This window comes from Oryzias melastigma, linkage group LG17 (genome assembly GCF_002922805.2).
Source record: "Oryzias melastigma strain HK-1 linkage group LG17, ASM292280v2, whole genome shotgun sequence".
NCBI classification, from domain to species: domain Eukaryota; kingdom Metazoa; phylum Chordata; class Actinopteri; order Beloniformes; family Adrianichthyidae; genus Oryzias; species Oryzias melastigma.
In genome coordinates, this window is record NC_050528.1 from 29,138,758 (window position 1) to 29,155,345 (window position 16,588).

At 39.1% G+C, this 16,588-nt stretch overlaps 1 protein-coding gene across 2 annotated transcripts in view; it reads right to left on the minus strand.

The window, feature by feature from the left end:
- Positions 1-1,601: 1,601 nt before the first annotated feature.
- The window catches only part of ak5 (adenylate kinase 5), a 99,590-nt gene continuing 84,603 nt past the window's right edge, over positions 1,602-16,588 (minus strand). The window contains exons 11-14 of one of the 2 annotated variants that reach the window (XM_024281640.2): positions 15,072-15,235; positions 8,475-8,591; positions 6,489-6,689; positions 1,602-2,118 (exon numbers count right to left, since the gene is read on the minus strand). In XM_024281640.2, coding sequence (XP_024137408.1) covers positions 2,044-2,118; positions 6,489-6,689; positions 8,475-8,591; positions 15,072-15,235 — 557 coding nt within the window. In that variant the 3' untranslated portion in view covers positions 1,602-2,043. Of the gene's footprint in view, positions 2,119-6,488; positions 6,690-7,947; positions 8,090-8,465; positions 8,592-15,071; positions 15,236-16,588 lie in introns of those variants that run through there. The other variant, XM_036216425.1, reaches the window with a different exon arrangement.

The window sequence follows — 16,588 nt, forward strand, 5'->3', positions numbered from 1 at the left end:
GGAGAACATGGTCCACTCGGACTCAATGTCACCAATCTCCCTCGGCACCTGCTTGCTTCTTTTTTTTATTGTTCCAAATATATATATATATTTTTTATTTTGCTGCATTGACATGATCCTATGCTGGCATGATGACTTTTATTTTGAAAGAAAGTCATGCAAAGCTCTTTCAGAAGTTATGAACTACTTTTTTTGTAAGGCTATTTTCTCTTAATTTTATTCATGCCAAAAACCACAATACTTTATTTAAATTTATCATTTCAGTAACAAAAACATTTTTTTTTTTCTGAAGGGTGAGTGAAAACTTTGTGCCTCCTACTGGGTTTTGGTTGGAGAGAAATCGACCCGAACGGCTCTTTAAGTGTTGAAGGTTGCAGACTCCTCCCCGATTTAGACTTATTTAACCCATAAGAACCCAGATCCAACTTTCCTCACTAGTATGTAGCAAACACAAGCGACCAAGTGGACCACAGAACACCTGTTACACTCATGTCCCTGTGAGGTCTAGTGTCTGAAAATTCAGAGTTTTGATCTTAAAAACATTTTATTTTCAAACTATTTTTGACAATAATTAGTTAAATGACTTTACAAAAGAATCAGAAAATCTGAAAATACTGTGAAATAACCTCAGTGAACTCAAACCTGGAACAAGAGTCTGCAACTTTTCATACTAAAAGAACCATTTATGCCTAAGTTTCTCACTGATCAAAACCAAATCTTATTTCACCCTTTTAAAAATGTTGTGACTTTTGATGTAAATTACATATCTTTTTTTGCATGAATAAAAACAGAAATTTGCAAAGAAAAAGCCCCTTTTTTCCCCTTTCAAAATAAAAGACTTCCTGTTTCACATAGGATCGTCCCACACAGAGATAGGCAACTCCAGGCCTCAAGGGCTGCAATCCTGCTCTGGCATGTTCTAATTGGCTGGACACACCTGAACCAGGTAATCATTCATAAGTATAACGTGGATATCTGGCAATCATGCAGACATTGCAGGCCTGGAGTTGCCTATCTCTGTCCACCCAATGGCTTTTTCTCTGGTTGTTCCTTAGGTCTGCTTGGATATAGACCGTCATGCTTTTCCCCACGTATTACTGCTGATAACCTGTTGTTGCTTCATGATTTATTAGAAATAGTTTGCAACTCTCTTTTGTAAACTCAATAAATATTGTTGTGCAGCATAAAATATGTGCCTTAAACACGAAAAGAGCAATTAAAGAAAAAAAAATGCTAACGTTTTGATAGTATTTAAGATTTGTGCAACTGGTAGAGTAATAGTAGAACACATTAAGGTCCTTTGAGTCTGTGTAGTATCAGCAGGGGTTTTCTACAAGACACTCAGTCATAAACTTAAATAATCTCAAATTGAATCAATTTTAACTAAGTAACTTTTAAAATTTAGGACCTTTTATCGTTTTGTTTTTCTTCACTCAAAGCACCACATGTGACCCCAGAGCCTCAGGTTGCAGACCTCTGACCTATAGACGGTCTATCCTTCCAGTGATTTTGTTATAGGATGTTGAACGTGTGCTTGTTCTATCCAGACAGCAGGTGTCGCTGTAAGACAAACAGTCTCCCTCCAAATGAACACACACAGAGGTAGTCAAACGCACTGGCTTTATTAAGTGTTAACTACCAGACAAGTTATCAAACAAGAACCTGTACTATGAGCTGGTAAACATAAAAAATGCAGAAATCGCAACACTTCAAAGTTTTGTCTGCTGCTTTTGAGTTAATGCACAAAAAGGCAGTTGAAGCTGAACTGTAAGTGGAGCATGCTTGTTAGAATACGGAGCGGGCTGCTGTGCATGAGAGCGTGCACGCTCCCAGTCACAGCAGAGGCGCTCGTCTCTGTACAGGAGGGAGCCTCGGTTGGCAGCATATGTTGGAGGGGATAAAGCAGAATGTGACAGAGAGCGAGAGGTAAAACATGCATACCACTGAGGTTCAATGTGGGGGTGTGTGGAGGAGTGTCCATGGGGTAAAGGGAGAGAAGTCTTCACTGGGGGGTCTGCTGAGCAGCGGGGGTTTAAGGGGGAATTAGATGGTTGAGCAGGACGCCATCGTCTGGCAGATCTGGAGGAACACGTCGTCTGGCGACGTCTCGGCATCAACCTGCAACAGGAGACGAGGAGAAGCCTTTCAGAAGCCTTCACGCCCACAGCAGCAGGGTGCGGTGTAAACACACAGCCCAGTGGTGACCTCAATACCTCATGTGGCATTTAAGCACACACTCGCCCCGCTTTGGCATTTAAATGTTCAAATAAATCCTGTTTGAAGTTAGGATTTATCTCCCAGAAGAAAAAAGCCTGTGATTTTCCACCTGCCCTCATGGGAACATCAATCAGGCCACTGAAGCCCACACACACTCACCAGGCCTCCCTAAGGTCAAAGCCGGCTTTTTTCACCAGCAAAACCATTTCTGAACCCTAACCTTTAATTGATGAAGGCTTTCAACGGGCATTCTTTGAACAGCCAGCAGGTGGCGACTCTTGTCTGAGCAGTAAAGACAGTTTACAACAGCGTTCTCAAACTCAAGTTACCTTTGGGCCACTGAGGGCGGATTCTGGCTGAGACTGGGTTATACGGGGCTCCATTTGTGCCAAAAATATATGTTTACATCCACTCTCTATATCTTTGGTCTATTGTCTATGTGTACTGAACAAGTTTATTGAACATTTGTTCACGTCTAAGTGGGGATGTCCCGATCCGATCATGTGAAATAAAATGGATTTTACTTAAAAAAAAAAAAATGGTCTACTCAATTTTACACAAACTGAATATTTTACATATAACATTGAGGCAATCCCGATAGTAATAGGAAGCTTTAGGAAAAAAAAAATCAAACACTCTGCCTAAAATATAGATGTGCAAATGTGCGAAAAATGTAACAAAATACTGTGAACATAAGAATTTGGAGTTCTCCTGAAACTCGGCATGGTTTGACCTTCACCAGGCCATAAATATCATGATTCAAATCCTGTGTGACAACACGTTTCAATGTCATTCAAGTCTGCAAAATACAAAGAAATGTCCAAAAATATTTCCCTTTTCTCCCCCTAGTGGTAGAATTGCACATTGCAGTCATTTCTTCACAGAACCATAACTTGCCACAGGAATGGGCTAAAAACTTGCTTTTTTTTTCAACATACTTTTTTTTTCTTCATTTTTCTACCAGATTAGACCATCTGGTGGGCCGTATGTTTGACACCCCTGCTCCTTTACACAGACTCCAAATGTTAAAATGTGTACCTCAGTCTCCACAGTTTGGTCCTCTGACTCAGTTCTTTTGTTTTCCATTTTTAAAAATCCCCAAAATGCCTGTATTCAATCAGCTGTTTGTCTTTTAAAAAAACATGAGCTTCAATTGGAGCCGGTGTTGCTAATGATCTTTGAGCCTCATTCAGTCAGTCCTCTTGTGGGTCGAGGGTCTGCAGGAGAGACACCGCCTTGAAGAGGAAGCATTAACAAATTTAAAATGCCTGATAGCATCATGCCTTCTCTTCTAGTAAAGAATGTCTTTGTTCTTATCAAAAATCAAAGCCTTTAATCATCTCGTAGATAATCTGCCAGTCTTTATCATGGCTGCCAACTCAGCCGTCAGTGTTTCATCCATTAAAGTCCAATTACTACTTTTTTTCCGTTCAAAGCAGTTTTTTTCCTTTTGTTTCTGTATCATCTGCCTGTGACTCTGTATAATAATTACATGTGTTGAGACAATGAGAGGATTAGACAAGTTTCTCAGTACTTTTTCACAGATTTAAAGATAACTTTGTCTTTTGTCGTTTGGTAAAATCCTAAACAGATGTTTGCATAACAGTGAGCTCCAGAGTTTGAGCTTTAATCCTTTAATTGTTAGCATGATCAACATAAGTCCAGTAGATTTTGAAGGAGAAAAGCGGCTTACGCCGCTTTTCTCCTTCAAAATCTACTGGACTTATGTTGATCGTGTAAACAGCTAAAAAGTTACAGTGTGTTAAATATTTTGTTCTTGAGGGTCACCAGCGACATCTCAAGTGTTAAAGGGTTAAAGCATTAATGGAGCCAGCTCTGGAAGTAAAAAAAAAAAAAAAGTTTCATAAATTTCCTTCAACATGTGAACAGATTCAATATTCAAGAAACCATCTGACGTCCTGTTTTCCTCTAATGTACAGGAACCTGTGACAGTCTGGGGCGGCAAAATGCTCTAAAAGGTTTGGTCAGATGTTTTCTGTCACCTCTGCATCTGCTGAAAGCACATTTTCCACAGGAACCCAGAATTTCAGGGTCATAGGGTCGCCGGAGCCCGTCCATGTCGAGTAAATGAGGAGTACACCCTGAACATGTCACTAATTTGTTGCAGGGACACACAATCACAAGCGTACACATATTAACACCCAGGGACAATTTAGAGACACCAACCAACCATTTGAAGCATGTCTTTGGACTAGGAGGAAACCCACAAGGAGAACGTGTACACTCCACACAGAAGGAACCCAGATGACACTTGAATTAGGACCTTCTCCCTGTGAGGTGAGAGCGCTGACCACTACACCACCACACAGGCCCTCATCCAGGTCTGAAAACTGCAAAGCAGCCCCAGGCAATCATACTAACTGCCACAAATGATTATTTTAATAGTCGACTAATCACCATCAATCATTTTTTCTGATTAGTCGACTAATCGGATCATGTGCAAACTGGATGTAAAGCACACAGCTATAAACTAACTAAAAATTACTATATATATTTTTACCTGCAATAATGCTAGTGGGAATGCTGTAAGCTAAATTTGGCTGCTGAAGATGCTGAAGCTGATAACTAGAGATGCTGATAGCTGAAATCACTGGAGTTAAAAGCTGAAAATGCTGAATCTGATAGCCAGCTAAAATATTAGTTAAATCTGAAATTAGCATAATAAAATGAAAAAAAAAACAAGTTAGCCAAAACAGCTAGCATGCAGCTGAAATATTAGCTAAACTCCAAAATAGCCTAAAAAACTTTTAAAAATCCTAAATTAGCCAAACCAGCTAGCATGTAGCTGAAATATTAGCTAAACTCCAAATTAGCCTTAAAAACCTTAATAAATTCCAAAATAGTCCAAAAAGCTAACAGAATGCTGTTCTAACTTTCAACTTTACAACACTCTTGACTCCATAGAATATAAAGTAACGACTAATCGACAATTAAATTAGTCGTCGACTATTTTAATGGTTGATTAGTCATCAATTAGTGGATTAATCGTAGAAGCCCTACAGTTAAAATGATGCTTCTTTTGATGCTGTTATTATAACAAAAAGTACATTTTTATCTCATCCACAAACCATCTGAAGTACTAAACTCCCTGCACTTACTATATTACCTATTAAATATTACTTGATAATCTCAGTTAGTTCAGAGGAACACATTTCTAAATTAAATAAGTACTTCTTAAGCAGAAATTGATGTATAATCCTGCTTTTAATTTGCTTAAAGTTGATAACTGTTAAAAAGTAGCACTGTGAAAGTTAATGCACGTGATTAATCAGAAAGCGTTAACTCTTATTATATAATATTTATGAACGCCTCAGGTGTCCTTCTGTGCAGCTATGAGGTCAGTGCAAGAAAACTCAATCGAAAATAAACTTAAATGTTTTTAAATATTCTGTGATGGAGATTTTACTGAATATAAGAGAGAATATGGCCGTTATTTGCAGATTTTGGACAAAAGCAATCTTTTATTTTAATAAATAAAGCGGAAGATGAACATGGATCTGATGGCGGTTAAAAAGAGCAGCGCTAAAGTGGGTGGAGCTAAACTGAGCTATCGACTATTAGAAATCTAATAACAAGGAAACCGATCACTTTTATTTTGGGATGGGGACAGACATGAATTTTCTACAACAATGAGCACCGGCGATGTCTAAAAGAAGTTCTCCACTAAAGTCCCGCCCCCCGCTGCTGTTATATGTTAAGTTTGTTGAAAAATGTGTTTGTGTTGTTTTTATAAAGTTACATCTAAAACTTTCATTCAATGTTGTAAAAACAGTTTGTTAAACATGTTTGGGGTTTCCACAGCAAAATGAATCCCATTTTTACAGATGCAATTTTCAGTTTTTGCATGATTTTATGTCTAGTGTGTGAATATAACATGGAAAAATGACAAAATAAAGGTAGTGTTACATTGGTACAAAATAGCACAAAATAAGCAAGGTAATCTTTCACATTGAAAATTAAAAAGTAGATAAAAACTGAGTTTTAGACCCTAGGTTCCAAATGGTTAAAAATTAAAATTCTAAAGGTGCAATTTTGCGTGTGATTTCATATTGTGGTTATTTACAGGTAATAAGTGGTTGGCAAATACTGTAACAAAAAAAAATTGCGATTAATCGCGATTAATTTTTTTCAGGTTCACGATTAACTCGTTTTTTTAATCGATTTCCAACCCTATTAAGAAACATTTGTTTTTGAATGAGAGCCATCCTAGTCTGGGTGGCGTGGATCTGACCCCCTGATCTCTAACTCACCGTGTGCAGAAGCTTCTTGCGTTCATAGTAAGCTGTGACCTCCTGGCTGTCGCTGCAGAAGCTCTCAGACCTCCTGCTCAGAGAGCTCTCTGTGTCTGAGGAGGGAAGGAGGCCGGAGGAGGATCTCCCACGACGAAGCAACCGACTGGACATGGTTTCTGGTGAGCAAGTAAGCAGGATCACGGCGCTGGGATCTCCCATCTGATGCACAGGACATGAAATTAGCTGTTAAACCAGTGGAAGGGTTAGAGCAGAGGTATCAAACTCAATCGTACAGGGGGGCAAAATCCAAAACACACCTTAGGTCGTGGGCCGAACAGGATAAACATTTATTGAACATTCATTTATTAAAACTTTAAAAACGTAACTTTTTAACATATTAAGAACTAGATATTGTTACGACCCTGAGTCGTATTTGTCTGTCTTTCTGTTTGTCTGCCCTGAGTCTCCTCCCCCTACAGGTGCAGGTGTTTTGGGGATTTGGGAATAAAAACTCAGCCTGAGGACCTCAGGGGGGGGGGGCTTCTGCTAGGACTTCCTGCCGGGTTCAACGCCACTGCTGCTACGCGGAACTCGCTGCGTGCTCCCTGCTCTCTCGACTCTTTTCTAGTCTTTAGACAACTTGAAGTGTTTGTCACTGTTAAAACCGGTTCCATCTCCCCGCTTCTTTGTTACAGTCTAGAGCAAGTCGTAACATTATATAGCATTGCCTCTGATAATGCTAGTGGGAATGCTCTAAACTGAATTTAGCTGCTGAAGATCCTGGTGCTGATAGCTGAATATTCTGAAAATTATAGCTGAAAACGCTGAAGTTGATAGCCAGCTTAAATATTAGCTAAATGGCAAATTAGCCTACAAAAAAACTTAGGTTAGCCAAAACAGCTAGCATGTAGCTGATAAAATAGCTAAACTTCAAAACAGCCTAAAAAACTGAAAAAAGTGTCATTTAGCCAAAACAGCTAGCATGTAGCTGATAAAATAGCTAAACTTCAAAACAGCCTAAAAAACTGAAAAAAGTGTCATTTAGCCAAAACAGCTAGTATTTAGCCTTAAGATTAGTTAAACTTTAAAACAGCCAAAAAAAAAAAAAAAAATCTAAATTACCCAAAACAGCTTGGATGGAGCTGAAATATTAGCTAAACTCAAAAATACCTTAAAAAAATCAATGCCAAAATAGTCCAATAAGTTTGCAGGATGCCAATTTTAAAAACTTTAAAACCATAACATTTTAACATCATTATGAATAATAAAAACAGTCATGAATATAATTCCAGAATAAATCAACTTCAACCTTAAATAACTTTCAGTATTTCACTCTCCATGAAAACATATTTTGTCTAAAATATACTAGTTAGAAAGAAGTGCAAGATAATATCGGGCCATTAATAAAAAAAAAAGATCTGGAGGGCCTGATAGAATTACCCGGAGGGCCGGATCCAGCCCCCGGGCTTTGACACATTTTAGTTAGAGCATCTGTTTCTATTCATTTCAGTAACAAACAAAAGGGTTTGGATTTTTCTTTTTGTTTTTTTTTAATCTTTCACTCTGTATTCTTCCTGTCCACCTGTCCAGGACTCGAGTCTACTCTGATCTGTGTCTGCCTGTGATGAAGAGGCAGAGGCGTGTGGATCCATATGCAAACGTGGTTTTAATGGGGGACACAGGCTGAGGCAAGGCAAGGTCAAAGTACAGGCAGAGGTCAGGACACAGGCAGACAGGGAGTCAAGGAGGCAGGCAGGAGTCGAAAACCAGAGGATCTAATAGGCATAAACGCTCAGAAATGGATGTAGGAACAAACAAGACTTCACAGTGAGCTGTGGTGAGAACCAGACTAAATACTGTGGTGGTGATGAGCAGATGGAAAACAGCTGAGGATGATCAGAGTCCTGAGTGAAGGTAGATGAGGTGGTCAAAACTCAGGTGAGAGTTCCCTCTGGTGGTTGAAGGAGGAGGTAGCAGGTTGAACCATGACACTGCCGCTCTTGCCTTGGCATCGTACTCCTGCGCCTGTTTCAGGTCTCTGGGGAATCCGCTGACCACAAGGCCTTTTCCCTGACGGACTGAAGACGCCACGGCGTCACACAGCAGCTCCAGCAGAGCAACCTGCAGATCAAAAATACACACACAACAAATGATGCAGCAGCCAGCGTTGTGGAAAGAACAGCACAATCTCTGGGATAACAAGAGAGAAGAAAATCCATCGCCAGCCCTTTGTGGGTGTAATCAGAAAACGACGTTGCAAAGAGGCTTTCAGACAGTCATCACGGTTTTGCTCTGAAGGAGAAACAGCAGAAATGATGGAGCAGCAGTTATTTATAAACCCTGAACACAGCTACAAGTGATGAGGTTCCTATGGTTTCATGAAGGTGCAAACGCGCAGACATCCGTCTGAGGCGGAGCGACCTTCCTCTGCTCACATGTGGGATAGATCCTTGGAATCCGTAGAAACTCGTTATATAACTCGTATTATGAATAGAATAACCGTCTGACCATGAAGTGCATTTTTCGGTGAAGTTCCTACCAATGACAGAGGTGATGGAACACAGTTGTCTGATGGGAAACGCTGCAAAAACCGAATTTGAAAATAAAATGACCCTTGTTTCAAGAAAACATGTTTTAGCTTTTGTCTTGCAAGGATAATTAAATTTTTCAATAGCAAAACAGTTTGGGAAAATATTTATTTCTTATAAGCAAAATTCATGGGAAGAATATTATCCCATTGGCAGATTATATTTGCTTATGTAACCCTTTAACACCGGAGTGCTTGTGTTTTTGTTCTTGGATTTACTGTAACTTTTCATCCAGTAGATCTACTGGAATGATCCTAACGGTTGAAAAGTTACCATATGTTAAGGATTTTTGTGTTTTCTAGAACCCACATTTAGCCTGTGGTCTTCACACTGGATAAGTACGGAGGGGCTTCTTCTACTTTTTCTACTGTTTACAAGCGCATGTCCACCACCTACAGTTGGAAGAGGCTTGGAGTGAAATCTTGACATCCATAGGGTGGCTGCTGGGCGCTCTCCTAGAAGTAGGATAAAACGCTCGGTCCCCCGTAGAGAGCTGACTGACTGTATATTCAGGGTGTACCCCAGCTTCACCAAACAGCTGGGGATAGGCTCCAGCAACCCCATGAGTCCAGCAGGTTCTGCACATGGATGGGATGATGTTCTCAGCTGTGTTTGTTGAATATGTTTTTTTATTCTGGATAAAGTCACATTCAAAAAAACAAAAACAAAAAAACCTCTCTGTGTTGAAGCATTAGAAATTTGTTTTTTAATGTATAAACTCAGCTTCTGTGTAAATGCCAGACATTTTGAAATAATTCAAAAGTTGTAAAATTCTTCCTTTAGGTAGGAAGATGATCATGTTTGCTAAAATTTGATACCATTAGTTAAAACAAAGATAATTTGAGTTACTTTGCAAGTTAAGCCATGATGTCCGTTTATGTCCAGACTGTAGTGGAGGAAAGATCATTAACTAAAACTGTAGGTGAAGAACTCCACATTTTCATTTATGAAACTCATCCAGACACGTTTTTTTGATCGGTTTCGACTCTTTAAAAAGTGAGCTGCTATTCTGAATTTGGTATTTCTGCTCTGCAATATTTTTAACCCATACCCACTCATTCTTTTCAGATATAACTTTAGAAAATATCATATTAATGACAACAACAGCATGGTGTTTGTTGCTAGGCAACAGTGTAGTATAAAGTCATATTCTACCTGTGAGATTTCAGTTTATTTAAATTCATGTGTGAACATCAGGCTGTCATAGCACAGGAAGATAAAACCTTCAGCTCCACATGAGGCTCCCTTTCTAAATGCTTCAAACCTGGAGAAGAGCACCTCAATAATCTGCTTCCTGTGGGGTTATTCTTCATTTTTCAATCACCGCCCTCCGCATTTATCTCTAAATAAAACCGTCTCACTCATTCAAGAGCACATTTTCAGTTCTCATGTTGTAGAGCACGCGGGACATGACCCTAATCTGCACTAAGAAGCTTAAGCAGCTTTGAAATCAAGTTGTAGTAAAAGTCGGCGTGGGAGTTTTTCGTCTTCAGATCCACAAGTTCAGAGTTTCTACCTTAACTGAGGAAATGTTAAAGAGCATCATTTTCTTATTATGTACTTTTTAAAATATATAAGTTATAAAACTATTGTTTTCATCAGTTAAAAATCTTAACTATAGTTTTGTTAAACTTCCTGGTGAATTAACTTAATGTTTGTACTATGTAAAGAACTTTGTGCAACATATGTATGAAAAGTATTTTATGAATAAAGTTTGACTAATATGACATATATATGAAAATATATGTGGTTTTTTTGCATTTAACCAGTCCATTTATCTATTTAAAATTTAAATAGGGGTCCCAGTGTTTCAGAAAGAATGTAACAAATTTAAGGGGACGCTATTTGTTGCAGGATAATCTTTAAAGCAGTAATGTAAATATACGTCTAGTTATATAAATGTACTAAACAATTACTGCTTAAATGTCCTGATTCAAACGTGTCCGGAAACTATGATTATTTGAAAACCGATTGGCTATAAATCCACTTTACTGAGGTCGTATTTTTTGTTTTTAATTCCTTTGTGTCAAAAAAAAAAAAAAAAAAGATTTTGTATTTAATAAAAATATTAAAAAACAGTATTTTTGTCTTTTGGACAATTTTTATGAAAGTCATAATTTTTTTCGAACATAATTTAAAAAAGTGTGTATGTATCAACACATGATTAGGACATTCATTTTCTGAACCCGCTAAATCCCTTTGAGAGTCACCGGGTTGCTGGCGCCTATATGCTGCTGGGTGAAGGTGAGACACATGCTGATCCACCTGTCTGTTGCAGGACCACACACTCATATGCACTCTAGGAAGAATTTAGAGTCACCAACTAACTGATGAATTGTGTTTTTGAGGAGAACATGGACACTCCACACAGAAAGAGCCCAGCTGGGATTTGAACCAGAATGTTCTCACTGTGAGGCGAGAGTGCTAACCACTGCACCACTGTACAACTCTTAAACTGTAAACACAATATTTTTCATTGTTGATCCAGAAACGTTGATACAGCAGTTCTCTCTTTGAGGACTTTTCATTTCGGATTGTTTTGGAGGTAGTTTGAACCTTTGAACATTTCTGAACATCAGCTCTCAAACAGAACCAGAGCTCAGACGACAGACATTAATGTGTTTTCGCTCCTGGGACTCTGCTGTTGCCCTTTTGCCCCTCAGTCAACGTGTTTTCCTTTGTGACCTTCTGGGTGAGTTGATTTGCTTCTGTCCAGCCACATTTCCACACCTCTCTTCTAGAACTGGATTTTAGGAGTTGCCTCATTAGACCAGCCTTTCAGTATCTGCTAAAATAAAAAATGGAATGACCTTTATGAAAAGAATGGAAGTGTTCTGGAGGTGCCCCCTCCACGGTGAAGCAGATGTTTCTTTCATGGCGGCTGCAGCATCCGTCTAACTGAGGCCCGTTGAAAAGCTCTTTCTGCTCTGGCTTGAAGCTTTATTCTTCTGCCTGTTATTGGCTTTGCTCTCTCTGTACCAAATTATCTCGTGCTAGCAACTTGAAGTGCGAGCTGTTATAGTGACTGCCTCTCTCTGTAATTGCTTATCTTCTCTTTTGTCACCTGGCCACACAGGCTTACTGACTTTCTGAACTAATTCCCTCCTGAGGGGAAAACAAAAACCTCTAGAAATCCCTCCAATCCTCTCTTGTCTGGTGTCTGCTGCAGGATCAGAACTACAGCGTGTGTGATGTGATGAGCATCCTTCTTACTGCATTTGCTCTGTTCAGTCTAGACTGTCTGAACCTTTGGGATGTTGAATGACTCAGCTCTGACTGAGGAGCATTCTGGTATACAGAGGATTTTACCGCCAGCCAAATGTGGCACAAAGCGTCATGACCAACCATCTTGACTTTGAGCTGTCCAAATCTCAGCTTCATGTTGTTTGTTCAAACACTGTTTTGGACGCCAAAACCGCAACGCAAAAGAAGGATTACTAATGCCAAAAAAAGTACATTTTTACATTGAAAAACAAACGTTTCACCCACTCAGAAAATGTTTTTCCATTTTCTTTCTCTGAGGTTAAACATATTCACCGCTAGAGTAAGAAGATTAAACATTTTCTTTAAAACATTAACATGTAACTAAAAAAAATGTCTTTATCACAAAAAAAGAAAAGCCTCAGAGGTGAATAAAAAAAAAATTGACCTGAGCGTGAACTGCAGAGGAATTTAAAGTGGAGAGACATCGAGCATCGGGCATGTTAAAGACCCACTGAAAATGGGGTTTTGGTGTTTTTAACATGTTCTTGTGGCATTTTTCTTTTGATAATGGGCATGTATATTAAAAAAATAAGCTCCAAATTGCCCTTTTAAGTATTTCTTTGTTCAAATCATTGTGAATCAGGAGCAGACGTAAAAATGCAGTTGGAGAAAGCTTATAGATGCTTGAAGTGGAACAATGGCAAGCCACAAGCTTCCTGCTCCGCTCCATTCTGATGCATACTCTTACAGACAAATAGATCCATGAACGTCTTTGTTTTCCTGGTCTCAGCTGGAATCTGGATCACAGCTGTACGGCTGGATATCTACGATATTATTCACCATTTTTGTTGCACTGCTAATGCTAGGTTGGGGTTATGAGGGGATGTAAGTGAGATTTTAAAGCTTTATAGTAAAGGTTTGGAAGGATGAGCCTTAAAAAACTTTAAATACAAATTGAAGCTTAAAGGTTTTCAAAATATTGGGGCTCTAAAATCATACAAAGCAAAGAAACAAAATGTCCCAAATCATGTTTTAGTCTCACTCCGATCATCCTCCAATCCCTGTGTGAATGTCAAGGCTCGGGGGCCAGATCCGGCCCCCAGATCATTTTATTGTATTATTTTTAACGGCCCAATGTTATCTAGTAACATCCCAATTTTGATAGAATGTATATTTTATGGAGAGCAAAATATTAAAAGTTATTTAAGGTTTAGGCTGATTTATTCTGGAGTAGTATGTTTTTTTATGTATTCAATAAATGTTTCTACTGCTCGGTTCGAGACCTACTGTGTGTTTTAGATCTTGGCCTCCTGTGTGACTGAGTTTGACACTCCTGCTCTAATATGTTTTCAAAGTGTTCTTGGTGCAATTTTAATCATGATTATTATGCTTTTAGACAAATAAAAACACTTTTTGTTTTCTAGAACATAATTTCTGAAGAGCAGCAGGAGTTCATCAAAAATTCTCTCTTTGTTGTGGGCGGGACAGTTAGTGTGGAGTAGCTCCGCCTCCCCTTTTCCTCAGTACGGCGAGGAGGGGTGGAGCAGGAGGCTTGTGGCCTACCCAATGTATTTCCTACCCAACAAATACAATCTTTTCACCACAAATGGAATAAATGAATCAGTTTTAATCTGAAATGTCTTTATAAATGTCCTCCATCATGAGAAAAATGCCACTAGAACATGTTAACAACATCAAAACGCCATTTTCATTGGAGTGGGTCTTTAAAGTTTGGGCTTGAGGTTTAGCTTGGTCCTCCATGAACTGCCTTCTTCATGGTGAAGGTTTGGTCTGTCTGAGGCTGATGCTCGTGCGCTCACATGCTTTATGTTCTCTGTGAAAGGCTCTTTGAGTTCTCCTGACTGTGAAATAATGACACATTTTCCATTCAGTAATGCTTCCAGTGCAGGTAAATGTGCAGCACAGAGCAAAGGAGGAAGGAAAGAAGCTTCTTCTAAAGGACAAATGCTGGTTTTCTTGCAGAACGAATGAGATTTTAGTTGCTCTTTCTTGGTTGGTTAGGTTTTCTGCTCATGTAGCTGTCAGGGTTTTGTACCAGTACTCCTACAGATCAACCTGCTAGTCAGAAAGTGTGGGCAGAGCTGCCATGACATCTCTATTCTTTGCTTTTCTCTTCAGTGATGCTGGCATTTCTAGATAAAACATGCATTAAAATGCATATATCCCGGTATGTAAGAGTTAAAAATGATTTACAGGTTAAAACGACTTCACTTAATATTATATATCTGGAACCAAGGTTGTTATAATGTTTAGCATTTTTGGCACAATCAGAAACAAAATTGTAAAAATATCGCCATGAAGATGTTCATTTTGTCCACAGAGACAAAACGAGACAGAAATAAACACTTTGGTCTTTTGTAAACTTGCTCAATTGGGTTTGAATGGAACCAAGTAATGGTGGTGGACCTTGATTTTTAACATCTCACCCTTTTCATTTTGTCATTTCTTCTTACAGGTGCATTAATCTACAGTTCTGTGAAGCTCAAACTCCTGAATATCATGTGCAACTGCAGAAGCAGGAACATCCATCTGCATGGAGATGGTTTAAAAGATGATCCTGTTAACAATTAAAAAAATACTATAAATCAAAGAACATAAACATTGTAGCTACGGTGTTAAAGGGTTAACGGGTCTTTCTTTGATCATCAGAGTGTGTCTGCAGCATGGATCCAGTCCCACAGTGTCTCCAAACTCCTTCACCCAGATGCAGTATTTGATTCAATGGAGAGAAAATCTGAACTCAGTAAAACTCAAGTTAACGTGAAGGGGGAGCAGAGACCACACTGACCTCGGGCAGTTTCTCTCCTCTCTCCAGGATGTCCAACAGATGGCGCCCTCTTTCGTTGTGACTCTGCAGCTCACTACACAACAGGTCTCCCAGGGCAACGCGACGCAAGCCAAACCGCTCCTCCATGCGCTCACACTGGAGAGTTTTACCTGAGCCTGGACCACCTGATGGACACAGGGATGAGTCAAGGTCCATACGCTCTGATGTGGAGGCAAAGTGTGTGTGTGTGTGTGTGTGTGTGTGTGTGTGGTGGGGGATTGAAGGTGAGAAAGAAGCAGAAGGAGGAAACAATAGGAAATAGATGGTGAGTGTGAAGGAGAGAGCTCAGCGTGCATGGAGGTATGTGTGATGAAGAGAAAGAGATGTGTGGGAGGAGAAGCAGATTAACACATTGGAGGTGAGTGGGAAACTCTGAGTGTGTGTGTGTGTGTACAGGTCTGATTGGCTGTCCAGGTGTGAAACCAGTACAGTATTAATTATCATTCTCCATGTGAAGTTTACTTAAGACATGTGATTTATTGCAATAAAAGTGTCAGAAATAAACACCATGCCTCATTAGAATTAGTTTATGTAACTTTGGCATTGACATGAATTGGTGGAGAGGGGGTGGACACAAACGCCGTGTCTGGGAGCCTGCTAAAAGTCAAAACTGATTTAAAAAAAAAAACAAGCTGAAACAATTCAGTGGGATTCAGAGGCAGAAACTCCAGAAAATGAGCAAAAGGACTTTGAATGACTGTGAATGCTAATAATTTCTGGATCGATTCGATTACGATTTTTAATCAATTTAATCGAACCTCTCAATTCATTTAAAATTAATTGTAAGTCAATTTTTTTTAAGTTTATGCGAATTACACATTTAGACACATTTGATTAGAAGTACATTAATAATCTACTTTAGGTTTTGAATACATTTCTATGAATCTGATCCAGTTCACGTATTGTAAAATGTATTAGTGAAATATTGAGATTGTTAACAGCATTCAGTGTTACATGGATTCTCAAATGGAGAAGCTCCGACAATTGTTCTGCATCTCTTGGAGGGCGTTTCAGTTTGGGCACTAGGTGGCGATCGCATTACTGATTGCTATAACATTACACATTCCAGAAGAAGAAGAAAGTATCAATCAATCAATCACCCAATCAACCGACCGACCAACTACTTTATATAGCCCTTCTCATCAACTTTGCTGTTGAACACAAGGTGCTGACATATAAACATTAGTTAAAACATAAGAAGTCATAAGACACAGTAGATAAAAGAAGCCATAATAAAACAGATTTAAAAATAGAAAATAACAGAAACTCTGTGGCCAAATTTTGAGGAGGCACTGCATGGATTAAAACTGTAGTTAAAACAATAAAAAGACAATGAAACTATACGATAAATAAATGCCACAACGTGGCTAAAATTTATGAGGGACTTAATCAGTGCTTTAAGTGGGCCGGTGCGCTCCGGTGCTGAGCACCGGGACTTCTTTAAATCTCACGTCGGAGCACCGGCACTTCTCATCTAG